The sequence below is a fragment of the Rhinichthys klamathensis genome, unplaced genomic scaffold, assembly GCF_029890125.1.
Source record: "Rhinichthys klamathensis goyatoka isolate OS25496 unplaced genomic scaffold, OSU_Roscu_1.1 h1tg000176l_1, whole genome shotgun sequence".
NCBI classification, from domain to species: Eukaryota; Metazoa; Chordata; class Actinopteri; order Cypriniformes; family Leuciscidae; genus Rhinichthys; species Rhinichthys klamathensis.
Genome location: NW_026606705.1, coordinates 9585077 through 9612489, shown reverse-complemented (window position 1 = coordinate 9612489; position 27413 = coordinate 9585077). Strand labels below are relative to the sequence as shown.

Below are 27413 nucleotides of genomic sequence, written 5' to 3'. Positions count from 1 at the left end.
ATTCTGCCAGCTGAGCAAACAGTGAAAGCGAGGGCAAGAGGAGATAACTACGGCAGGATTTGCTGCAGCAACCCATTTTTTCTCATTTTTTCCCCATCAGTTTTCCACTGACGTAAGAGCCGAACAATGTAAATGAGTTACTATGTGAACATACAGCACTGTCTTTGTTTATGACTATTACTCAGAATTTTGGGAATGTAGGCCTACAGTAATGTATACAGTAATGTATTGCCAAAGCAATAGAAGGGCCAGTTGCTATGTTTCCATTCAAATTTGCGAATTTAACTTGGAATATCGCATAAAACATGTTCAAATAAAGCATTGTTTTCATCAAAAGTCTTCTAGAGAACAATGTCGTCAATTCCGTGGGAATTGGCCCAAAATATCTGGAATAAAAATGGAAGTTGCTGCAATCGGGGAAGCCACTGTTGCTCTTTTTTCGTATGTCATAAATGACTTGTACCTCAGAGTAATTGTATTTACCATTTAGATAGACATTGTTTCAGGCATTTCAGAATGACCAAACCAACATTTCAGATGCTGTGCAAAGAAATCGGTCCACTGGTTAGTCCAGTAATCCAATCACATCTTCTGTTGAGTTTTTCTGTTGTGTACTGTTATTCAGTAAATGTATTTACATTGGAGCTCATTTCTTATTGGATAAAACAATTATTTGCCTCAAATGAGCACATACGTTTTTTTGGGGTGGGTTGTTTGTTTTTAGAATGTATGCACGTCTTGGGGTTTCCATCCAGCGAAACGCATTCCATTCCTTTTTATTTTATATTACAATATTTGCATACAAATAGGTGGATGGAAACATAGCTAGGACGTATAGTGTCCACAATAAAAAAAAAGAAACATTTAATTGAAAACAAATGTGCCACTTATTATTCATATGGTTTTAGGAAACCATTCATACCATTTTTTTAAAGAAAAGTGTAAATTTAACGACTCTAAAATGTTATGTGCTGTAAACAAGTGAAAATGAATAACTTTATAAAAAAATATTTATAAATGAATAATGTTTTCCTTACACCTTGCATACAATTGACTGTTCAAATCTTAATTATTATTTTTAAACAGTTGTTTTAAAAATCCTTGCACACTATCAATACTTGCAAAAAGTATCACAAATATTTGTTTAATATATACATAATAAATATGTTTTGATACTTCTTGCAAGTATTGATAGTGTGCGGGATTTCCTTTTTTTTTGGTCTTCTCTCCTACGCACCTATCTATTACCTGCATGTGTGCGATGGTATAATTGTTAATTGATTAAACAATATTTTTAAAAAATCATTTTTTTAATGATTTTATATTAGTAGGTTTTAGAAAGCTTTTTATTTGTAAATTGTAATATGTTCACAATATTACAGTGTGTACTGTATTTTTGATCAAATAAATGTAGCAATAACAATTAAAAGACTAGTCTGCAAATTGAAATATTCAGGGAAAAAAAGAAAAAGTTAAATAAGAATGACTAATTAGTATGATTGTCAGCAATCAATTTACACTTACAAATAAAATCATTTTATTTCAGACAGAAGGGAGAAAGAAAATTGTCAGGATTTGCTGTGCTGCATGTCAAACATCAGAAATTGTGTCCATCTACTGAATGCGCAACACCCACTTTACTTGAAATGCAGTCATCTTTGTGAATATATAAATTGAGTGGTTTCTTTGGCAATTTGAGGCGCTGATTTTGTCATTTTAAAGTTCATGACACTATCCTGCTTCTGAGCCACTATACTGGTGGCAATGGTTTCTAGTTGGAGACCAACTTGTTTTAGTGTTTTGCTTTTTTTTTTTTTTTTGCCATCCCAAAATTACTTTAGTGGAAATGCATAAAATGGTACAAGATTGGGAACTGTGTTGGTGTAACAGGGCAGCATGAGTAGGCAAAAGCAAGAGAGAACTGACTGTCGGGGCAAGTCTTGATTTATCCAAACCTCCTCTTTCGGAAGCGTTGGCAGTTGATGCAAAAGTTTTACAGCTCTTCAAACCTTTGGATGACTTTCCTGTGTATATATTCAAACTGAGGAGGTCGATCAGTGTTATTCAAAGAGAAGTGAACCAAGCTCATCTGTCTTTGAAATGAAAGGTGATGTGTGCCCTTCTGAAGACTTCAAGATGTGACATTTCCGATGCGTAAACTTGTGTGCATTGACCTGATAGTGCTATTGTGGTCATGGCGTCGTAGCCTACTGTTACCTCGGCCAAAATCCTTTCTCAAGCTTCCATCAAATCACTGGGCCATTTCACTCATGTTTGGCCAGAAGCTATGAAAGCCGTGCTGTCAGGGCCGTGAGCTTGCTTGAAAGTGCTCGCTCGGAGAGAAGTGAACCCAGCTCAGTCGTCTTTGAACTCAGAGAGGGCCGTGAATGGAGGACCTCAGGAAAGTCTTGTTCTGTGCAGTGAATTTGACTTCAGATGGAACATACTCATGGAAACTTTTACTGAGCTTGTTGAAAAGTTATTGTCAAAGTCAAATTTAAAGGTTATATATGTAGTTGAAATAAAAGTACTTTCATAGACAAGTTTGGCCACTGTATAGAAGTCATCGGCTGACTTCCTGAAGAAATGCAAATAATAGAAATGCATAACATCTCAAAAGGAAAATCCACTTTTGATGCTGTACATTGCTGTACTGCTTAAATCAGTGTTTCCCAACCCTGCTCCTTGAGGCACACCAACAGTGCACATTTGGATGTCTCCCTTTTCTGACCCATATATTTCTGGTCTTGGAGTCTCTACTAACGAGCTGATGAGTTGATTCAGGTGTGATCGATTAGGAAGAGTTGGAAAATGTGTAGTGTTGGTGTGCCTCCAGGAACAGGGTTGGGGAAACACTGGCTTAAATTACCTTGTGGTATTTACAATGATTGATTTTAGTTTTGAAGTTTTTTTCAATTTATTCAGACAAAGTAGAATATCGATATTGGTCATTTATCGGTTATCGGACATGATCTTGAATGATCTTATTACCAGTTGTTTGGCATCATCCAATGGGCATGACTCCTGAGAAATGGAAGATGGGGGCCTTGTTCATTAAAACATTTCAGAGTTTAAGTGGTTTGTAAAACCATTCTGTGGTAAATTGTTGCATTTATACATGAACAGAGAAATGTATAGTTCCTCCCCAGTTCTCGGTTCACTCAAATTCTTTCTTCTCATATTTCATGAATGAAATATATGTATACTTTGTGATTCCTTTTGATGCTGCTATAATGGTGCAATATTACCTTTTTGAAATAATGTCCAAAAATCCTAAAGCGGTGTAACTGATACACTTTCTTCATACTTCGTTTTAAATATTCAGTAAAATCATATTTTATTGAACACTTTACTGCTCTTTTCTGCTCAAGTGAAGTTCCAGAGATTGGAAATTTAAAGTTATTCTTATTCTCTGTTTTGCCAAGTGCTCGATTTTGGACCCTAGTGTGAATTCCTCAACAGAGGCCAGGAATAGAATGTAATTCATCCCATGCATTTTTAATGCATAACCAAATAGTCTGAAAATGACTGCTCGCACTCTCTCCCTCGCTCGCCGACTCTGACAATCTGTGTCATACTAACTCACCTTAAAGATCTTGATGGCCCGAATTAGCCAAGTCTGAATGATGAATATTTCATGGGCTTTTGAAAACAGAAAGAGTACCTTCCCTTGTATCTCTCAGGGAGATGGTTTCTGTGCCATTCACGGTGCATTGTGAGTTTTTCTTGATCTGTGCTGCTTGTTGTCATCACTTCTGCTTTACACGCTGACTCATGTTCTTCAGAGCATGTGCTTTTTTCCTTGTTTTTTTACCCTCCACAACTCCTCAAGTAAACCTCTACACAGTAAACAAAAATCCTATGTAGTTCAGTGAGCAGTGCATCAAAGCTCATGGTCTCTGCAACTGCCCCGTTTCTGTGTGATTTTCATTCCGTTACCAATTAATTATGTTCTAATAAAGGAGTCTAAACTGAGTCTACTCTAAACACAGTCTAAACTCGATAGATTTAGAAAGTGCCACCAAGATTGAACCAACAATCCAGAGCATTATCCAAAGTGTTACATACATAGCCTATGTATGTAACACTTTGGATAAAGCTGTGGATATTTGGTTCAATCTTGGTGGCACTTTCTAAACCTTTTGAGTGTGTTGTATTGGGGGGGTATGTAGTATTTGCTTGAAAAACAAATCTAGGAAAGATTGTCACTCAAAAATGGCAAATTTCACAAATAATTGCAGAGACAGCAAGTAACACATTGACTTCAACAGTTTTTGAAGTATAAAGACTAAAATTGTATTTTCTTGTAAAACATACTCCAATAATCTTTGTAAAAATGATTTTTCAAAGTTGTAAATAAGAGTGTACACCACATTGTGCATCTAAAATCTCAAAAACTGTTTCTCAGTTATGTTTATGGTATGTTTCCCAGAAGTTTCCTTTGAATATTTAATGAACAACTTTAAGGCTTTTTCAGAATTCACAGCGTGATTCAGTCAAAGAAAAAAAAAAGAAGTGTATACTGCTCCCCTGACTCTTCCTGCTGTTTACAGAGCCTAGGGCTGTCACAGAGACAGGTGTGATTTCTCAGGACACCTATTTTAGTGATATCTGTCAGGTTGTGGGGGAAAATGTATGCATGCTTTTCCAAAATTGCTTACGGCACCTTTAATTTAACTAATTTAGAGCACTTATCTTTGCATAAAGTTCAAGAAAGGCTTCTGGTTTCTTGCCAGACTTCACATTTTATGAGATTCCCTGGCTATACCTCAAAACCTAGTTTCCTGTCTCGTTAGACAGCACATTTGGGAATTAATAGACATTCTCTCAAATTCTAGGGAACATTGCATTCAACCTTTTATAGATAGGGCAATCCCAGAACGAGCGGTTTCAAGTTCAGTTGAAAATTGTTCATCCAAGATGCCCGACAGTGCCTAAGGAAAAGTGTTTATAATACAATAATATGAATCTACCAAATAAATATTTTAAAATAAAACATTATTGTAAATATAATTTGTGTACTATTATTTATTCTATTGTTGTTATCTTACCTGGTTTTGAGATACCAAGGCTCTGTAGACTTGGCAAAAGCAGTTTTACTAATGTGCTGATACTGTCTCATCACTGAAGCAGAGATGTATTATTTGCAATGGCAGTATTGTGTGCAGTGCCTGAGGTGTCCTCCCCTCAGTCCAATTACACTTTCAGTATGTCTTAGTCTACTTGAACCTGAAAACAGTAATAGTCCCTCTGTGGCCCTTTGACACGCTGAATGTGTATCACAGCCATCTGCCGTATATGTGTGTACGTGAATAGCGGAGGCTTACTAAGGCTATTATGCTCCTTGACGTCCTTGCTACAATTACCTTTGTCTTCGATATATTATTCCTTAGCGTGGCTCTGAACATGCTCATAACACTAACACATACCACTATGAGTGTTCAGTTTCTGGTTAAACTCCCATAAGTGAATCCTAAGGCAACCCTACACTTCCAACAGTATGTATATGTGCTGATTTAATTTTTGAAACCTTGCTCTGTCATGATGCAGCTTGTTTCCCAGCAGGTGGTTCTGTAGTTGCCTTTCCTCCAAATGCATCAATAGCGTGGCCTTCAATTATTGAGTTATCGTGCACAGCTGAAATAGAACAGGGATGTTTCGTGACCCATCACAGTCAATAGGAGTCAGTGGACTAAAGAATAAATGTGTGTGCATCTGTCTACATTGCCCGCAGCAAGGTCTTATGTTCTTTACTGTACAACCACATCACATACTCAGTACTCTGATGCGTTTGTTGGGTTTCTCAGCAGGGGGAATTATTAGAAGCCCAAGGCAAGCAAGGAGTCTCTTTTAATGTTGTGTGCTCACACCTCAAACTGCTTGCACACATCTGGGCGCCGACTTTGGCGAGATGCCCCCCAGGATGAGCATTTGATATCGCCGACAAACCTCTCATAACCTGTTACATGGTCTTCCTTTAGGGGGAGCTCTGAGATTTTTCTCTGAGATTCATCTTCTTGGTCTAGGCTACATTCTCAGTTCTGTTCAAGCCCCAGCTAATACATTTCTGTGAGAGGGCTGTTTGAAAGAAGAAAAGAAAAGCTAGGAGTTATCATGTGCGGCTAAGTGTGAAGCGTGATAGCGTCTGTGCTAAAGAGCACGGTGTCCCTGGCTCCCCCTGGTTGGTGATTGATCCGAGAGACTGGCGGTCTTGCAAACTTCTCTCTGCTATAGAGCCAGGGGGACTTCACAACGGTTTGTTGGCGTGGCGCGAATTAGCAGATTCAGCTCAAACACACGCAATGGTTGCTGCGTTCCTGCTGTTCACTGGTGCTTGTTAGCCCTGTACAGTTTAACAAAACTCCCCCAGCTCAAGCCTTTCGCCTCCGTAATGAGCTAGAAGATTGCTTCTGCTAGGACAGGCTCATCTGCAGTCTCTCCCAAAGGAAAGAAACACTAGCTTTAGCCAATTCCAACTACGCTCTTCTGCATATTCCTAAAGGCTTGAATACCAATGAAATCTTCCCATATCTAGAATTCACATCCAGCAAGCACTTTCCTTTCCTTTCACATGCTGTTCACAGGTCTCCCTTGCATGTGTGTATTGAATACATCTGTGCACCAAGCTGTAGTTCCATTCTTCTTTTCCTCATCTGTGTAGAAAAAACCTCACCGTAAGGCACATTGGACAGAATCTTCCCAACAGGGATTTGAACCGGCGACCTGAATCCCTTTACCTGTCCCGTGGGGTTCCCCTAATGATTGCCCTATGTTTTCTGACACAGAAAAGGCAGTACCCAGAAGGCAAGGTCCAGGTCACTGGCACAGCCCCTTGAACATCAATATTTCATCACTCCATCTCCACTGCTAGCTCCTTCATAGCTCCTGCTCAATCACTTATAGAGCAACAGCTCACTGGGTGCCCTGCACTCAATCATTTACGATAAAAGTGTTAGCAAAAGTCAACCCTGCTGCACCCTTCTTGAGCTGAAGCTGACTTCAGTGAACGGCTGTGGACAAATTCACTCTATAATCAAATGGGACTTAGTGGCTCTCAGACAAAATATTGATTTCAGAGAAATCACAAAAACAAAAAAATGGGTCATCATTTACTCAATTAATTTAGAAGTTGGAACCCAAAAGGAGAACTTTAAATAGTTTTGCCAGTTGTTCTTTTTCTTTTGTACACTTGCGTTACATGGACTCACAGAGATTGACTATTTCTTTATAAAAATCTTCATTTGAGTTCATCTGAAGAAAGAAGGTCAAGGTCTGCATGAGAGAGTAATTTTCATTTTTGGGTGGAATAGCCCTTAAGTTATTATCCATTAAAAACCTTGACATCATAACTGTCTTTCATGCAAGAAATAGAGATCTGTGATTCTCAAACAAATCATTATTTGAAATCAGATGCAGTTGATCCAGTTCTCAACAATGGACTTGAAAGACTTGATCTTGAGTCGAACTTATTAGGTTGTCGAGTTCATCCCACTGACTGGTCGCAGTCCGGTCGCAGCAGTTAACAGCTGACTGAAGGGGAAGGTTATCTGTAAATAGCATCTTAAATTTCTATTCCTCACACATCTTATGGTTTCAGAAGATTTAATCGTATGACTTTTTAATAATACTTTTATGTTGCTTTGGCTCCCTTTTTAAGGTTGAAAGTATCAGTTCCCATGGGGACTAGTTGCATGAAAAAGTATGGTCAGATGAAGTTTTTTGTCTGGGTTCACTCTCACTTTCTCTCGCCCTCTCTGTAATTCAAAGTACATTGTCCTCTCTTCTCGGCTATGGAAAGCCCTGTCATCTTAGGTTTCGCATTTTTGTTGTCAAAAGTCAAGTTAAAAATAGTTTTGGGTCCTCGTGGACTGTGTTGTAAGTTCACCCGACAGCAAAGGCCAGAACTCTGTGTAACTGAAATTGGAAGGACAATTTTGGTTGATGAAAAGCAAGGAGCCCAGAACTGCTTTGGCCTGTTGCAAGCAGACAGAGATTGGAGATCAAACTTGATCAAAGTTATGGTCATTGCAATATTATATCGATATACCCTACCTTTCAAAAGTTTGGGGTCAGTAAGATTTTAGTTTTTATGCTTATAAAAGATTCCCACTCGGTTGAAATTGTGTTTCGGGGGGGCACTGCAATACGACCGAAAGGGTCATATTTTTTCCAGATTCTTTGATGACAAGAAAGTTCAAAACAACAATAATTGTTTGAAATAGAACTTTGAGTCTTTATTGACATTTTCGATGAATGCACCCTGAATAAAAGCACCTTATGCAGCTTAAACAAAAAAATCTTACTGACCCCAAACTCTTTAATGTGTATGTTAAAAATATTATTGTACATTAATAACGGCTGTATTTACTTGATCAACTACAACAGGATAACACAACATAAACAGCTACCCCAAGGTGTCCAAGGGTGGTAATATTTTGACTGGGGCTTGAATCTGACATAACACTGGTGAAGACGTGGGCATTTCTACATTCGGTCACAGTTTTGCAACCTTTTCCTCCATCACATACACTGCAGTTCCTGTCTGAAATATTTCACTCATCCATTCTTAAACGTGCACTCTTAGATCAACACCGGGTCGTGACTTGTCACAAGTGTCATGTTTGTTCCTATTTGATGTTTCACTGAAAGATATACACATCCTCCCAAATTATAGAGGTCTCCCTTTGACATTTGACTGCACACATGCTCCCAGACAGTGGGCGATATTTTTTTTCCCCCCACTGACAGCAGGAGTCTCACATCTCCCAGGTAGAGAGAGGTTTAATAAAGTAATAAAGCACAGTAGCAGAGAGCGTGTCACAGCTTGATACCCTCAGACGGTCATCTTCCCTGCTGCTCTGATTAAGGCCGGTAGGTTACACCAATAGGCAATCATCACCCTGAACATAACTCAGAGCGACCCACTCCGTTTCGTCTGTGCGCTCTCTCTCTGTTTTCTTGCTTGAGGCTGAAAGATGGGTAGATATGAAAGTTGTGAACTCTTCGATGTCAGAACTACTCCATCTCAACAGACTTGTTGGTAAATCAAGGCTGCGTTCGGAGCGCCTTTAATATTAGAATGGTAAATATATGACTCTCTAAGGATCTTGAAGATGGAAGTATAAACTGACTGCAGGCTTTTTGCTAACCAATGATCTCCAATGAGTGGCATCAAACTACTGCCAAAGCGCTCTGACTGCTGCATTGCTGTTTATTATGACTCGTACCTCAGATCTGTGTCCCAGCTGATTTTGTATTATGGCTGTAAGCTTACACTTGTATTTACATGAAAATCCGTCAAGACGTTACGAGGTTCTGCTTTGAACGAATACCGTTGTGAGTAGACATGTCAAAAGAGGTTTAGAAAGATTTGCTCCCCTAATGTAATTAGCGGTGCCTGCTAAGGATTTGAACGAACCCTAACAGCTCATCCCGCATGTGCTACAGACATTAGTGATACCTCAAATCATGGAACTTGTTTATAAGAGGTTTTTTTATGCGATCAGAGTTTCGGGCTAGAAAACGGCCCAACAAATTTCATAGAAGGAGCGACTCAAACCATATCTATGTACCAAAGAAAACACCCTAGCACACTCATAACTGTGGCCTGGTAGCCATCCAGCTCATAAATTATATTACTCCCGAAAATGGACAAAAGTTTACATACTCCTTGAGGAATCTGCAAAATCTGCAAAAAAACTTTTGAACAGGATGAAGATTGTTTGGTAAACAGTTGGTAAATTGTTCTTATTTTGTTTAAATATCATATTATTTTCCAATTAGTACTACCCTTCGGAAGCTACAGAAGATAATTATGTTTCCCGGAAGACAAATTCAGTACAATGTACCTTGATCTTCAAATTCATAAAGTTTACACCCCCAGCATGTTTCCTTCTGGAGTGCTTGAACCTTTTGGAATACCCATTCAAAAAGTTTGGGGTCGGAAATACAGTAAATACGGTCTTCAGTTTCACATGATAACTGAAACAATAAGAATTCACAATATTGTATTGCAGGTGTGTATAATGAAATATTTTATTTCAAAAGGTCTTTCAGAAGTTTTCACAAGGACAATTTTCTCTTTTGTGAAATGTTTATAAATTTTTGTTTACTACACTTTAAGGAAATTTCCGTCAAAAGGCAAAAGTTACTAGCCACTACAAAGCAATTCTTTGATAACACTAGCGTTATGTGCTTAGTTCAAACAGTCTCTCCACTTTTGCATAGGCAAGCACCATTAACACTGCATTATGTGTGAGTGTAAAGGTTCTTTGATATGCGCGTTATTTTATTATAATTTCTCTGCTGTATCCTTGCATGTTGATACTCAAACGTGGACTACGTGTGTTGAGTTTGTCCTGGTTTTAAACTTATCCCACCTGAAGTGTGTCACCAGGTCTTGCGTCACAACGTTCCAGAATGGACCACTGTGTCTATTCCCCCACTGTCTCCATTAATTAAGACCCATCATCAACCGTTCGCCCCCCGAGGGAGAGACAGACAAAATAATTAAAATGATCAATGAAGAGAAACTACAGCCCATCTAAAGGTGAACCCAGCCTTCACTCCCACATTAAACTAGACCACAGGCTTTAAAAAACACACCAATGCTGCATACGCCTTCTCAGAACTTATAGCAGCTTTTCTTTACAAGACAATGATTACATTTGGACATAAGTAGTACCTTCGTAGAGAAATAGTTCAGCCATTAATATCTTGTCATCACATTCACCCTCATTTTATTTCAAGTCACCTTTATTTATATAGCACTTCTTACAATACAGATTGTTTCAAAGCAGCTTTACAGAGATATCAGGAAAATAATGCAACACAATTTGTTTCTAGAAGAAAATAGCGTCATAGTCCAGCTTAAGTGAGTTCAGTGATGGTTCATTGTTGTTGTAAAAAAATATTAATTTAGTTAATTTATATATCTAGCCGCTGTGGAGAAAACCGTGATCCAAGCCCACATATATTCCTCAGTGGAACACAAAGGTGGAATTTATCCAAGCTGCTACTTTGCAACTTGTCAAGCTGCAAAAATGCTACAAAATGGCCTTTTTTTGTGAGTAACAAAGCAAAATTGATCACAGTATTTGCTGATAATCTTCCTCCCTGCTGCAACTGCAACAAAATGCACTCAAGTTGGCTTCTCAGGACGCAGCTCTAGATTTGACACAGTGACACAAAACGGTATTCGTTGTCATGTTTCGTTACTGAATGCAATCCACTGAGTTTGAATGTGCGAACGCGCAAATTATATAATTAAACATTATAAGACATTCTGCTAAACATCAATGTTATGATCCATGGAAAAATGTAAGTCGTTTGGTTTTGAACAACATGAGGATTAGTAAACAACAATGACAGAATTAAACTTTTCGAGAGAACTATGCTCAAAGAAAATCAGAAAATCTAAAATGACGTCTTAACAGTAATTCACCTATATCTCTTTATTTATTTAAACAACTGTTCCCAGGGATTAAGTCTTTTAACAAAATCAAATTAGCGGTGCGTGTCATCAACGCCGTTATGAATACGTGGAAGAAAGCCAGAGCTCTGCATTATAGAGACGGAAGTTCATCCCTGCACAGCTGAACATATGCAGATGCCCTTGCAGCTCGGCCTTGTCTATTGAGTGTCTAATTAAGTGCATTTCACGCTTGTGTGGTCACTTTGACGAGGAGGTGACTGAGAATGACTGCGGGGTAATTGGACTGGATGTAACGTGCGCCGTCTCAAAACCACATCCTGCCACCGTTGGCGTATACTGCGCTGTTTTGCGTGTGGTGCTCTAACATGCGATACAGTTGGGAAGATTTCCATTGCCCGTGCTTACCCTTGAAGGGGAGACCTGTCCTTCCTGTTTATTGCTGGAAGTAACGTCCATTGATTTTCATTAGGACCCTCTGTCCGTGTCTGGCATTGCAGATAATCTTCCCTTCCTCCGCGTGCGGAGCTCATTGCACCTCCAGCTGGAGCGGTTACACCACGTGGGCTCCTCAGGTGGCATCTCAGGTGGCTAGACTTTTGGCTAACTGCATGAAAGCATCCATGTAGAGGAAGATGCTGTCTGACTGATATGTCAAGAAACCAACCACAGTTTGTTTTACTTATTTAGAGGTGGGGACATCTGAAATGGGATGGCAAATGTGTGTGCCCAAAATTGTAGGCCGTGTCCTTTCCACACTGTAAAAAAAAAAAAAAAAGATTCTGTGAAATTTATGGTGGAAAACGGCAGCCGTGGTTCCCAGAAGTGTACAGTAAAATATATGGTAGCAATATACACTGAACCACCTCCCCAATACATTTTAGAGTAGCCTTTTATTGACAGCCTAAGGCACACCTGTGCAATAATCATACTGTCTAATCAGCATCTTGATATGCCACACCTGTGAGGTGGATGGATTATCTCGGCAAAGGAGAAGTGCTCACTAACACAGATTTAGACAGATTTGTGGACAATATTTGAGAGAAATAGGCCTTTTGTGTACATCGAAAAAGTCTTTGAGTTCAGCTCATAAAAAATGGGGGCAAAAACAAAAGTGTTGCGTCACTATGCAACACATAACGGCAAGCGAAGATTTAAAAGCATTTGGTTAACAGAAAAGACATTGTTATTTAAGAAAGGAATGTATGAAATCCAAATATCACAAATAATTGTTTTCCCACTGTAAATTATAAGATGACTTGTTCCAAAAACTGAAAATGTAACAATATTTATTAAATGCTCTGGTAGATTATACTTTTAGTTTTACCAAATATAATAAGGAAAGTTACTGTTAACCAATGAACAGGTACGATGTGATAAAGCGACAAATGATATTGGGGGGGAAATACAACAACTCGGTTTTCTTTTCAGAGTCTGTTTCTTGGTTTTAGTTTATATGGCACCATACTGTGTAATCCCACCCACAGTGAAATTGGTTTCAACGTCAAATGTTCTGATTGGCTGTGATTGTTGCATCAATTTCGCTTTCAAGTGTTGATGACTTGCTGCTTTGACTACAGCTCTTTTCTATGGCGGTGTGTTCATATTCAGATGAAGAATAGATTGGTTCAACAGGGTTATCACAGTACAAGGTGTTTGAGGAGAATAACGTGCACCATTCCGTGTCCCGTTCAGCAGACACAAGGCCTTGTTAAAAGGGTTACTATTATTATACCCACTAGGCCTTCACACAAAGGCTCATCTTGTTTCAGCCTGCCCTTTAATTTCATTGTTGTTTTTTTTCTTCTTCTGCACCGTCAGAAAATGTGTCAAGAAACCTAAATGAGGGTATTAAATAATTGGTGAGAAAAATTAAAAGGAGAAACATGAAAGGTCAAACTAAATAGAGAACTCTTAATAATGAAAATTGTCACAAACTCTGGCTTCTTTCTATGTTCCTAACGGGATCTTTTTGCACAATTTTGTAGCACTTCATCAATTTAATTTTTTTTGTTTTATTGTTAATAAAGGTTTCTTGCACCAAAAGAAGGTTATTAATTATTTTAGTTTTCTGTTTTTGCAACCCCACCTTTAAGACTTACATTAGTATTAGAGATGTGTAAAACTAAATTATATCAGTATCAAATAGCCATTTAATTGGTATCAAGGAGTCAATCATTGCGTAGGCTTCTTTTTGAGTTCCTATAACCATGATCGGGTGCTTTTGTTTGGGGACTTATCATAGAAAGTGTTCTTGCTGCTTAATGGAATGGAAGGAAATTAATTAAAAATGTAATTATTTTTAACCAGGTTTATTATACTAAAACTAAAACCATTAAAACATTTATATTTCTGTTAATTGAAATAAATAAAAAATACTGACTGAAAAAAACATTTTAAGCTAGTTTCATTTCTTATTTTTCACTGATTTAACGATGTACTAAAATAAATTAAAAAAAATGTAAATTAAACAAATACAAATTTAAAAAAAGCTCAATAGACATTTTAAAAAACATACTAATACTTAAATTTGAAATTGAAAATATAAAAATGGAAAAGAATTTAAAATGTTAAAACTATAATATTATCACATTTATGCTAATATAACATTGTTTAACACCAAATAACACAGAACGTTACAAATTAAAGTACAAAAACTATAGAAAAAATGTAATCTAGTCGACGTCACTAATAGTCTGTCCAACAGTTGGTTGTTTATCACAGCGACTCCCAAAGCTTTTTGTCAATCGAACCCCTTTGACCTAAAATATTTACTTGAAGTACACCTGCGATTTTACGTTAATATTTAAATAAATTCACTCATTTATTCACAGTTGTTAAATAAACTTTTATCAACTACTGTAATTTATTTAGTGGACTGTTAATAGCAATGTACTCTATATTTTTTATTTTATTTATTTATTTTACTGAACCAAGCTGTGTTCAACTGTGGTCATATTTTAATGAGCTTATAATTGTGATGTCAGAATGAAAATGTCAGAATGAAAATCGATATGACCCCTTGAGTTGTGACAATTGATGACACTGTCATCTTTGTGTTCGCAGGCGGAGCCTGAAGGATTCTCTCATTTCCATTTGTACGTGTGTGCTGCCTTCCTGGTGCGATGGAGGAAAGAGATACTAGAAGAAAGAGATTTCCAGGTAAGAGAGTATTTGTGTGGTTTTGTGCGGTCCCCCGAGCCGCAGAATGTGTCGTCCTTGCGTGAGCCCCCTCCTCCCTCATTAACTGGCAGGGTCGAGGGGTCACTGCGCCTGCATTAGTGTGATGACAACAGCAGCTGCTGTAAGGTGACATTGTACCGTCCCTTTGAGACTCTTCTATTTCCCGTCCCCTCGCACACTCACTTACTTGTACCATGCGATTGAGAGGTAAAGGGTTTAGGCATGGAGGCTTGGAGAGGGCAGATGTGTCACCAGAACTACAATATGAGTGTTTATTTGATCAGAACTCCCACTCCTGGTACTGAATTATTACTTCTCATCCTGTCTGTCAATCAACCATCACAGCTATATACATATATATACAATTTAGTCAGGACTAAAAGACTATCAGTATTATTTTACATGTGATAACTTTATTCAGTTTCTGTAGCATTTCTGAATAGTAGTGTTAGACCTACCCAAAAACTTTTCTCTTTATTTGTATCTTTATTATTTTGTATACATTTTTGCTACTTTTTTTCAATTTAATTTTACAGATTGAAATCAAGGTTCCTTGTGCTGTGTAAACTCTTAACAACAAAATTATGCCATTGTAAAAATGCAATGAGTGAGCAAACATTTAGGTGAGATAAATGTAATAAAAAAATGGTCTAATGATGCCCATCGGGCATTTAGCTCATTGGAAAAGGATGGAAAATGCCCTTCGTTTTGTTTCCACTAATAAATGCTGCTGCCTGCCTGCTGCAATCACCAATAAAACATTGTTCCATTTTTTTTATTTTTTTTTATCGTCATTAATATCATTATGTAAATATTCTTGAAATATTGTGATATAATTTTGAGGCTTTACCTCTATTGTGGTGATACAAGCATTCAAGCAGTTGGCATATGCTATAAAGTATGTATCACCCTAATTGAGTATACTCTCTGTATGTGGATAAATGTATATATAGATCTGTGCGATAATACAGTTTACATTTTACAATGATGTAAAAAAAAAATCTTATGTAAGTATGCTGTATGCATACTGGTAAAGTAGGATGGATTATATATCCAATATTTGTTATATTGATGGGTAATAATATAGTTAATTTTTCTGCATATAATCAAGTACTAGTTGAGATTTGCCATAATATATGTCGCTTTACGTGTGTATACTCAATGTATCAGAGTAAGGTTGAATATACTTATAATAGTTATATAATTCATTATTAATTTGTTGTTATTTGTCAACATAAAATTTTCTTTATTTTTTTTTGTAATTTTTTTTTTTTTACCAGGAATATAACAAATAATTACAAATATCTTTATAATAAAAAAAAATATTAACATGTATTAACTATTTCTGAAAGAAACTTTCTTTTTCTTGCTGATGTTTCTGCATAACTCGTATGTCATTCCAAATGTATATGGTGATTATTTTGGGGGGAATTTTTGAAGAGAGAAAAAAAAAATCACTATGATTGAATCATTAGCTACCAGTAAATATCAGAAACTAAACGAATCGTTCTTTTGAGCCATTTATTCTAAATAAACTGGTTGATTTACAAACTTTACACACTGCAAACTTTCATTCCGGTATGGAACACACACTTCTGCCCACTAATCAGTTTCTTATCAATTTCCTAATAATCAAGCCCTGTCCTACTTTTCAAATATTCTATTTCAATCATGATTACAAAACTAAATTGGGTCTGAACAGCATTCACAATCCAGATATCCAAATACTACTTTTTTCTTTTGAAATCTTTGCCTTCGCTTTAGACTTGCATCTCTGTGGAGTGAATAGACTGCTCAGTGTGTGTGTGTGTGTTGTTGAATATGCAGCGAGTCAGTGGTGTGTATCAGCAGTGTGTTGTGGGGCGGTTGATTTATTGTGTTTACAGTGCCCAGTGATTCCGAATTATCCCCTGCACCAGCTCTGCAGCACAGGGCTGCTGTTTGGCATTCAGACAACAGCCCCGGGCCTCCGTCTTTACCCGCCTGTGCCATGTGTCAGCAGAGAGATTATTTCTCCTATTCTGTCTCCTTATCCTTTTGTTTCACTGTATATTCCTTTCCCTTTTTTGCTGATTTGTTTTCACACACATGACCGTTGATAAGCGATAGCCTATCGTGCCCTGCAAGACTGTCATGCCATAGACCAGTTAGAGGTATAGTGGTGTTATGGGAGATGTGTGGCAAAGAAGTTGACTTTGGTGCGGCTCTGGTCAAGTTCCCCTACAGTTCCTTGCAGATTCTTCACTTTTTTTTTGTTCTAGCTAGTCTTAAAACAATTTGCTAGCTGTTTTCCAAATAAAGTTTCCTGATTTAGAACGCTCTCCATGCGCTGCTCACGGCACATGGGCGATTGATGTTAGCATAAGATAACCTAAGATAACTAAACTCTAGTCTATTAAAAATAAATATAGTGATGCCTCAGTTTTAGCAACCGAAAATATTTGTCCGAAATAGCTGCCTCTTCTTTTTTTTTTTTTTTTTGGTGCTGTTTCTGACCATTTATTTTGGTTTCTAAAATTGAGCCATTACTATCTTTATTTTGGATGAATGGATGGATGGATAGATAGACACTCAACTTTCAAGTTCTTTCAATTTCATCACAAATTTCACACACTTTTTTTTGCATTATGTGCCATTTTTGTTTGAGTACAATTTTTATTTTAGTGTTTTAATTATTAAATTTGATTATTATATAAAGTAAATGTTCAGTTTGGGTTTTCAGCTAGCTGGAATCTTCACTTAAAAGTTTGTATTTATAATCAGCAAATCTCTCAACTTTTCCACCATCTTGAATTGCTTTTTTTTCATTGAGGTTGTTCAGGGCTCGACAAGAAGTGATGATAGTATCACTGGTCCAATCAGAACAGTATTGCTTTGTCACAAAAGTTTATCATTTGCACATTTTTAAGTCTTGCCAATTTAAACATTCAAGTGGTTTTAAACCATTTAAGCACAAGACGACTCAAAGGAATTATGCACGCTGAATTATGTCAAAATGGCCACCTTGGCGAATATCCTCTTAAGCACAGTTTATACAGTTAACCTGTTATTGCTGTGCATTGAATGCAAGTCTTATGTAATGCTGAGAAATACACTCACCTAAAGGATTATTAGGAACACCAGTTCAATTTCTCATTAATGCAATTATGTAATCAACCAATCACATGGCAGTTGCTTCAATGCATTTAGAGGTGTGGTCCTGGTCAAGACAATCTCCTGAACTCCAAACTGAATGTCAGAATGGGAAAGAAAGGTGATTTAACCCTCTGGGGTCGGCGGTCTCGCCGGCGATACCAGCTCACTTTTTTCCTTATCAGTGCAAAAGAGACTCAAATTACTCTGTTGATTTTGATCTTACATATAAGTGTTGTACATCATTCGATCCTGTTAAGTTTGTATTTTCTTTGTGGAACCTCATAAAAAAAAAACAAAGTGTTGTGCTTTTCGCCTAATAAAGAAAAATAAACATGATGCGCGTTCTGCGTTCTCTCTGTCAGTGAAGTCCATTCTGAAACGCGTCCGAAAAATGAACTGTAACTCTGCAAATACTCAGTCAAACAGATATACAGGCACACAGGCATGAAGCCTGAATTATCTTCTTTTAAATGAAGTAATTTATATAAAAAACAAATTTTCTCATTTTATGTAATCTGTACGAAAAGAGAGAGATGATAGTCGTTCTCGTCTCAGCTCATTAAAGTTAATTTGACCACGCCCACGGAGCGCGCGCTCTATTCAAACACAAATGCTCTCAGGCGATCCACGCCCACACATCAGCTGGATAACCCACGAAAGAGACTCATATTTACGACGCTGTGAGGAATAATACTATCTTAATAATAAACCTGGAAAAAATTACCTCAGAAGTACAGGTAGGCCTAGTTTCATTTGGAGGAGCAACGGATCCAGCTGAGGAATAGGTACATTCTTTATTTTCAAGTGCTTTGTGCTAATCGCGATATGGAATAGTGTCTGTAAACAAAAAGACTGTTTGAATCGCGTTTTTGTGTGTGAATGAATGAACAGCTTTTACCTAACTATATTCCAATACTGAGATGAGTAAAAATCGACTGAAATATGTTGAAATAAAATATTTTTGTATAAGCAACGTATTAAACTGCAAATTAACATGTATATGTCCTAATCATAAAAACGATGTTACATATAAAAGACAAGATGTCGTTTTTACTGTAAAATTCTGCCACATCAAATAAGCTTGTTTGCTAAGATGTTATTATAGTGTTTGTTCGATTGTAGGCTATATTCAAACTAATTAATCCGCAACTGTGAAATATGTATGATAAAATGTATACTTTAGTATATACAAAGAAAGATTACATTTGAAATATAGTTAAAATTTTAATTGTTGTTGTAATTGTAACCTTTTTATTAAAATAGCAAAAATATATGTAGGCTACATATAAATAAATCTTAGGTAAATCTTAAAAGCTCAATATAAGCCTCCTCTTTAAATTATTTGTATTGTGTTTTATTAGTGACACATTTGGGATATATTCCCAAACTTTCTGTAAAAACAGTATGATAATTAACTGCACAATTACTAGAAATTTTTACATTTGATATTATACAATTTGCAAGCACAATTTGAAAAATAAATAAATAATTGGAACTGTGAACCAATTTTGTATTATATAGGCATATATATATATATATATATATATATATATATATGTATTGTCATTGCATTCTTGTGGCTCAGTGACACACCTGAATGAAAGGGTCATTAGTATGCAGCCCCATTATGCGCTCATTATGCGGGCCCATTGTCTTCTCAGGTGTGAATCACAGCAGGTCACACCCCTGCGCATATTGCCTTTCCAAACAAAAAGTGTCATTTTTAAATTTAAACCAATCTATTGTTTTATGTGAATGATAAGGCAGGATGATTTTCAGATCATTTTGAAGAAAAAACTCTAGGCGACAACATCCATTAGCCAAAAGTCTTGTGGACACATATTTAGTATGTGTTTTGTGGCCTTATTTCAGAAACTTTAAGTTTTAGTTTTTTCAATAACCACGCATAAACAATATTCTCTCAAAAATACAAAAATGTACATACATGTTGATAACACATTATGGTAGCCCTGTTTGTGCTAAATAGAGTGTAATTACACCTTTGCCAGTAATATGTTTATAAGCAACTGAAAAAAGCACAAATGTCAGAGTATGTCAAAACATCTCAAGGACCCCAAAAACACCTTGGACCCCAGAGGGTTAAGCAATTTTGAGCGTGGCATGGTTGTTGGTGCCAGACGGGCCGGTCTGAGTATTTCACAATCTGCTCAGTTACTGGGATTTTCATGCACAACCATTTCTAGGGTTTACATAGAATGGTGTGAAAAGGGAAAAACATCCCGTATGCGGCAGTCCTGTGGGCGAAAATGCCTTGTTGATGCTAGAGGTCAGAGGAGAATGGGCCGACCGATTCAAGCTGATAGAAGAGCAACTTTGACTGAAATAACCACTCGTTACAACCGAGGTATGCAGCAAAGCATTTGTGAAGCCACAACACGCACAACCTTGAGGCGGATGGGCTACAACAGCAGAAGACCCCACCGGGTACCACTCATCTCCACTACAAATAGGAAAAAGAGGCTACAATTTGCAAGAGCTCACCAAAATTGGACAGTTGAAGACTGGAAAAATGTTGCCTGGTCTGATGAGTCTCGATTTCTGTTGAGACATTCAGATGGTAGAGTCAGAATTTGGCGTAAACAGAATGAGAACATGGATCCATCATGCCTTGTTACCTCTGTGCAGGCTGGTGGTGGTGGTGTAATGGTGTGGGGGATGGTTTCTTGGCACACTTTAGGCCCCTTAGTGCCAATTGGGCATCGTTTAAATGCCACGGCCTACCTGAGCATTGTTTCTGACCATGTCCATCCCTTTATGGCCACCATGTACCCATCCTCTGATGGCTACTTCCAGCAGGATAATGCACCATGTCACAAAGCTCGAATCATTTCAAATTGGTTTCTTGAACATGACAATGAGTTCACTGTACTAAAATGGCCCCCACAGTCACCAGATCTCAACCCAATAGAGCATCTTTGGGATGTGGTGGAACGGGAGCTTTGTGCCCTGGATGTGCATCCCACAAATCTCCATCAACTGCAAGATGCTATCCTATCAATATGGGCCAACATTTCTAAAGAATGCTTTCAGCACCTTGTTGAATCAATGCCACGTAGAATTAAGGCAGTTCTGAAGGCAAAAGGGGGTCAAACACAGTATTAGTATGGTGTCCCTAATAATCCTTTAGGTGAGTGTATGTGAATAGAACCAGTTAACATAAAAAAACACCTTAAACATACATTAAATAAAGATTCATATACATAACCCTTTGTCATAGAATCGAGACAATGGTTTTTGAAGACTCTGAAAATTCTTTGAGTGCACTTCCTCAGTAGGTTAAGTTTGAAAATGTCTTTGATTCTTCTTATAAAGATAATTGAAGATTCATCGGGAGAGATTTAGATTGAAGGAAAGACCTTATGCAAAGAATTAAATAAGTCTCCATTCAGACAAGAGTAATTTATAATTCTATCCCAGCATTTCAAACTGTGAAAATTAGACTCGTCTTTTGGGACGCAGGTCTTTCATAGCAGTAGATTGCATGAGTGTGCAGTATTCGTCTTAAATATGGCCTCTGGCTTCTGCACTATCTTTCTCTCACTGCATGTACCCCTTCGTATCATATCTTTCTAAACATAAAAAAAGGGCATTTATTCTCATTAGGACCGGCCTCCAAGAAATACTTAAAGCCCCATATTTTCTCAGAAGCTGTACACATGCAGTTCTTGAGGAGAATGCTAACTGCAGAGAGATGGATTGCTGGGCGGGAATGTTTTTGTGATTTTTCAAGTATGTCTTGCAGACAGCAAGACTAAGGAATGGATTTCAAGAGAGATTGAGTGTTGGTTTCTAATGAAGCTTTCTTAATGAGCGTTAACAGTTAATGGCTCTTGAAAATGAGGAAATCAGGAATTGTATAAATCCTTAATTAAGCACAATCCAAAATAAATTGTTGCTGTCGTTAAATAATGCTTATTGAAAGGGATTGTTCACCCAACGAATGTGACTTCCTTTATTGTATGGAACACAAAAGAAGATGTTTACTGTGATTCATAGTCTTTCGAGGCTTCAAAAATTATAATAACATGCCATAAATATTAGTCCATATGAAATCTACTGAAGTCATGCAATTGTGTGAGAAACGCATTCAAACTCAATTAATCTTCCACTTTGCTAAATTGAACTTTTAGTTGCACTTGCATACAGTCAAATATCAAGACACTTTGCATCAGGTTAAATGGCAATAATATCATCGGTTCATGTCTCAAAACTTGTACATCTTGACAGGCGACGTACTCAAATGCATGTAAGATCAGGTCATTTATTAGCTCACATTCATTGTATGGAGAGAAAAAGTCTGAATATTTTCCTTTGGTACTCCACAGAAGTCGGTCAGTCAGTCATACAAGTTTGAAATGAGATGAGGGTGAGTAAATAATGAGCAGAATGTGACATAACAGTATAAATGATGTAGATTATCTTGCAGGTTTATTAACGTGTCAGAAGAGTAGGTGTGTCTTGTTTCACTGTGACTTTTGTCTGACCCCCTGGTATTTCTAGTCGTTCGTAATGGCTTCTATTCTTGGCAGGAGGGCAATTAATGAGTATTGAAGCAGGGGGGAAATCTTTACTGGGACAGAATAAAGGTTAAAAGGACTAAACCACAGCGACCTCTTGAAAACCTGCTGTTTGAACCAATCTGACCTGCTTTTACCCTTCCTGCACTCCTCATAATGTACGTAATTATATATTGCTGTCTCACCTCTAGGTGTTGGGAAGCAGGAACCGTTCTTATTGAGAAATGGTACAGGTTTTGACTAAATACAGTCAAACCAAAAATTATTCAGACACCAGATATAAGTTTTTATATGTTTTTACTAGCGGGTGCAGGACACTATAATTCATTTATGTAAGTGAGGATAGCAAAATAAAGTAAACTGTGACATATTATACCCAAAAATTCCTCATACAGTGCACTTGCAGTAAAATGTAAAAAAAAAAAAAAAAAATTGGGACCAAAAATTATTCAGATACTTTAACCTGATCATGTTTTGCCCAAGTGTTCTTTCTCTAATTGCTAATGCGACCTTTTTACACCACAGACTGAACAACATTAAGCATTTCTTGGTAATTGGTAGCTGACAGCTATTCAACCTAATTCATTTGTGAGACAGTTTGACAGAAAGATGGCCAAAACCAGTGAAATATCAACTGATTTGGTAACTGAGTTCTTGGCATATTTTATTACCATTTTCTAAACTATAGCGAATAAACTGTGATAATGTTAGAAATGTTGAAGGTGTCTGAATAAATTTTGGTTTGACTCTAATTTTGATGATTTGGTTTTAATTCCAAATCATCTTAATATTTCACAACAGGGTTCTTAGGGAGGTGAATGCGATAAAAAAAGTGTTAAGGAACTGGATTTTTTAAAGGGTAACTAAACACTAAACCAACTTTTTTTAATTAATGATCTGTAAGACTGGGGCTTTATTAGTGCTGTTCATTGATTCGAGTAACTTTTTTGACATTTGGGTATAAAGTGTTTCAATTCTACAATATATGGTGTAAAAACGTCTGAGTGCTGCCCTCTTCAGGTTAAACGGTGGCTACTGCAGTTGAATTTTCCTATTGGATGTTTGCGGTAGTTCGTGACGGTAGCGGTGAGAGCTGATGTAAGCAGGGTTCAGCTTACCACGCCCTTGGTACGAGCTACCACATCCATGGCAGTATAAAAACCATCTTGTTTCGTGAAAACCACTGTAGTGAGCCAGGAGTTGGAATTGCGAGTATTGAAAACGATCAGGATAGAGTATCCGTTCATCCCCTCTATCTCCGCTGGGCTCCGCCCACTTTTCCAGCATTTTTCAAATATTGCCAGTGGGTGGAGTCAGGCTCTGACCGGGGGTTTAGTTACCCTTTAATGGTTTCCCTTTAAAAATCCAGTTCCTTAAAAATTTTTAATTGCATTCACCTCCCTAAGAACCCTGTAAGGATCATTTCCACAAATGGCAGTTGTTTAGCTGGAGTATGTCTCCCTGGAAGTACATCTTTGCCTATGGACACTTAGACCGTTTTTTTTTTTTTTTTTTTTTTTTTAAAGTCGGTTACCTAAGCTGTAAATGTCACGTGACTCATCATTTTTGGAGCCACAAGAAAATGACGCCCTGACTACAATTGAGCATCTGACAATGGATCTGTGAGCGTCAAATATACAAGACCATTTTATGCCAAGCCATCCAATAAATTGGTCACTGGTAAAACATCTAGTTAATACAATAAAATATAGCAAATTTGTTGCTGTAACAAAATGCATTTCATCCAAATGCACAGTATGGAGAAAGGACCACTCTAACTAGCCAAACCTTCACTCTTTGGTTTGTACTCAGACGTTTATTGTGTCCTCCATAAATATCAATGTGTACTGCATCAGCTCCAGTATAGACTCTGCTCTCAAGCAGATGATTCTTTTTGAAGGCAAAAAATAAATAATGAAAGCAAATAAATTGGACGCTAGTGTGTTTAGATGAGAAGCTCTAATGCTTGGATAAGTGAGCGTGGAGACATAATGGCTGCCGCTATCTGTGCTCTAAGCCCCTCTTATTCACTCCATTTTACTGCTGATGCTAATGACGTTTTTTTACTGAAATTCACAGTGATGCTAGTAAAGATCTGAATAAAAAAGAGAGGGCAAGGCCATGTACAGTTGAACATTGGCTATGAGCTGCATGCGTCTTCCCTGCGGAGTGGCACGGCAGGTTACAGACAGCCAAATGTCAACCCCTGATGCCATTTAGTAAGGGCAATATGCAGCAAATGAGCTCTCATTAGGGGTTTGTTTATCATGTAATGAGAAAGCCTTTGGTGCAGCTAACGGCCCGAGAACCTCTTCCCTCTTTTGTCTGTGATTACCAATTTACTCTTTATCGATGGGATTTTGTTTCGCTTTTTGGTGCCCCGTTGTCTCAAATGCCTGCTAGAATACCAAAATATGTTGTTTTTTCAAATTCATAGATAACGATTTCGGCACTCCCTGTTCAAAGGACAGTGACCATATCACACAGAAATGGTTGTTTTCCTCAAAACACGTTCTAAAAGCTTAAATAGACTTTACCCTAAGATACCTCCTCTCAGAATGCAAGAGAGATGTTTATTATAACAGAAGGGAACAGAACAGAATGGAATCGTGGAGCACAGTCTTAAAAATATTCACTGTATAAACGTAATGTCAAGGAATTTGGCAAAATTGGAATGGATAAATCAAAAGTAGGGCTGTACACTTAATCAAATCACTAGTTTATAGACTAGTACATCACTAGATGTAGACTAGTGTCTGTGAATATTAAACCACAAAAACTCTATATGAGGATGCTCTACATTAACTTCATCTCTAGAAATGGTCACCATTTCATTATTTCAATTGATAAAAACTATTGTCATAACTGCACAGAAACTCAAAGGTCTTCACTGCAACCCAGTTTTTTCTATAGTATAGTGTACAACGTAATTAAAATAAGTGTATTAAAACATATTTTTTTAAGGAATATCACAATTTTCCATCCATATTTCCATTTAAACATTAAACCTCTGTAGTGCATCACTTTGTTTGCCAAAAAAATGAAAGGAATTATTTGATTTTCATTTGATTTGTATTTTAAAAGATAAATTAAGCTGTTTTATGATTACCACTGTTTTTGATCATACATTTATATTAAATCATTAAAACAGAATCTATAAAAATTCTAACAAACACAGAATGTCTGTATATTGTAGTATATTGGGTGAATTCAGGTTGATAGGAAATCAAAGCAAAAGTTGAGGCTACACGGGGCAGTGGCTCTTTTCTCTTTTTCTCACTTTGCTTGCTGCATAGCATTCTGGGATTGCCTTATCCGCTGTGAAAATGTGCGACTCAACCTTAGATTTTAGCCAAAGGAATGTTAGTAATGTTGCTCTCTGCCTTTTGGAACAGCCTTTGCATTGGACGATACCTTCAAAATGCTGTTTAATTGACCCTTCGCAGGGAGCTTGATTGACAGGTGATCTGACCAATCATACTTCGCCATCCGCCATTTTGTCCGACAAAGCAGTCAGGAGAGTTAGTAGATTAACATGGGAGGATTTGAACTTGAAAAACGGAATGTACTGATGCCTTTCTGCGGTTAAAACATTCCTTCTGATATTCCTTCATGTTTATTTGATGCTATAAATGAACTAGAAGGAAGAGATGATCGGATCACGAGCAGATTTAACTGATGCTCTACAGTCAGCGATCTGTCACGACACATTAAAGAGCCACAAAACGGTATTTATTGTTTAAATTTCTTTTAAAAAAATGACCAAATTTGAAAGGTGAGACTTTGTTTAATATGTTTAATATCAAAAGTAACCAAAAAGTAACCTGGTCTGTCCTGTCTGTCAGCGTGTTGTCAGTCCGCGATGTATTTTTCACTGCATGAGAACATGGTGTGTGTGTGAAAGCAGCGTAGCTTGTCGGACATAGCGACAGTAACTAAGGGGGGCGTGTCTTTGCGAACGGTCAATTAGGCTGCTCACAAGGTTTTGGAACCGAGCTTGGCTCTTCTTCCAGTGGGAGCTGGACTTTTTGTCCAAATCAGTTATCCTAACCTGTTTTTCACTCATGCTTCCTGTTTTCAGGACATAGACAGTCATAACCTTCATTGCAGTCAACTCGAAATAAACACACACATCACACAAGCTCACTCTATCGCTATTAAGTTTTGCAGTCTCACTTGCACGTCTCAAAACTTTAACATGGCAGTTCATAGAGTTCTCTCTAACCGCTGAGACGCAGTCGAGTGTGAGCTCTGATAACGTGTTTATGCGTGGATGGAAGGAGGAATCGGAGAAATCAATCATCCACTTTGGAGTTTTAATGGGTTGATTTAAATGGAGTTTACGGCAGAAAGGGAGCTAGTTGAATCACAAAACAGCGTTTTAATGTGTGTGTGCGCATGCCAGCTATCTTTGGAAGAGTGTTGACTGCACAAGTAACTGCCGAAGCCTTAGTGCAAGACCCCAGGGCAGACCGCTGCTATCTCTACAGCACATGAAGCGGAAAACATGGAGTTATGTGCAATTATTATGTCCACCATACGCAAATGTGAGGCTTAATTAAAAAGAGGTCTATATATTATGCTGTCCATGAAATAAGATTATTCGCCTCTATATGATGAACACCTTCATACTTGCTTCATTAGTTGTGCTTATTAATAGCTTGTGATTTGCACTAGCTGGACATGAACATGGACAATATCTATGGTTATTTCTGTGCTTTATTCACACCTAATTTAAAATTGCAACAAGCTCTTTGTGCTTGCTGTGGGATTCAAATGGGGATTCAAACTTTTTGAATGCCACAGACACCCAATATGATGACCCCCTTGTGAGGAACCTCTCTGCTAAAATATATTTAATCATTAAAGACCAATTTGCAGTGTTGAAAAAATATCTAGTATTATACTGTTAAGACAACATGTTGTTTCCATTTAAATTAAATAATTGGCTCTTTTTTTTTTATTAACATTCGGTTCCACTTTATTTCGATAGTCCACTTTAGACATTCTACTAACTATAAGGGTGTATTCACACCTGCCTTGTTTGGTTCGATTGAATCGAACTCTAGTTCGTTGCCCCCCTTGGTGCGGACCTTTTGGGCAGGTGTGAATACAGCAATCAAACT

General features: G+C 37.4%; 1 protein-coding gene across 3 annotated transcripts in view; it reads left to right on the top strand.

The window, feature by feature from the left end:
• tbc1d22a (TBC1 domain family, member 22a) overlaps positions 1-27413 on the top strand; it is a 160848-nt gene that overhangs the window by 121192 nt on the left and 12243 nt on the right. For all 3 annotated transcript variants that reach the window (XM_056260384.1, XM_056260385.1, XM_056260383.1), the window contains one exon: positions 14498-14593. In XM_056260384.1, the coding sequence (XP_056116359.1) occupies positions 14498-14593 (96 nt within the window). The remainder of the gene's footprint in view (positions 1-14497; positions 14594-27413) is intronic.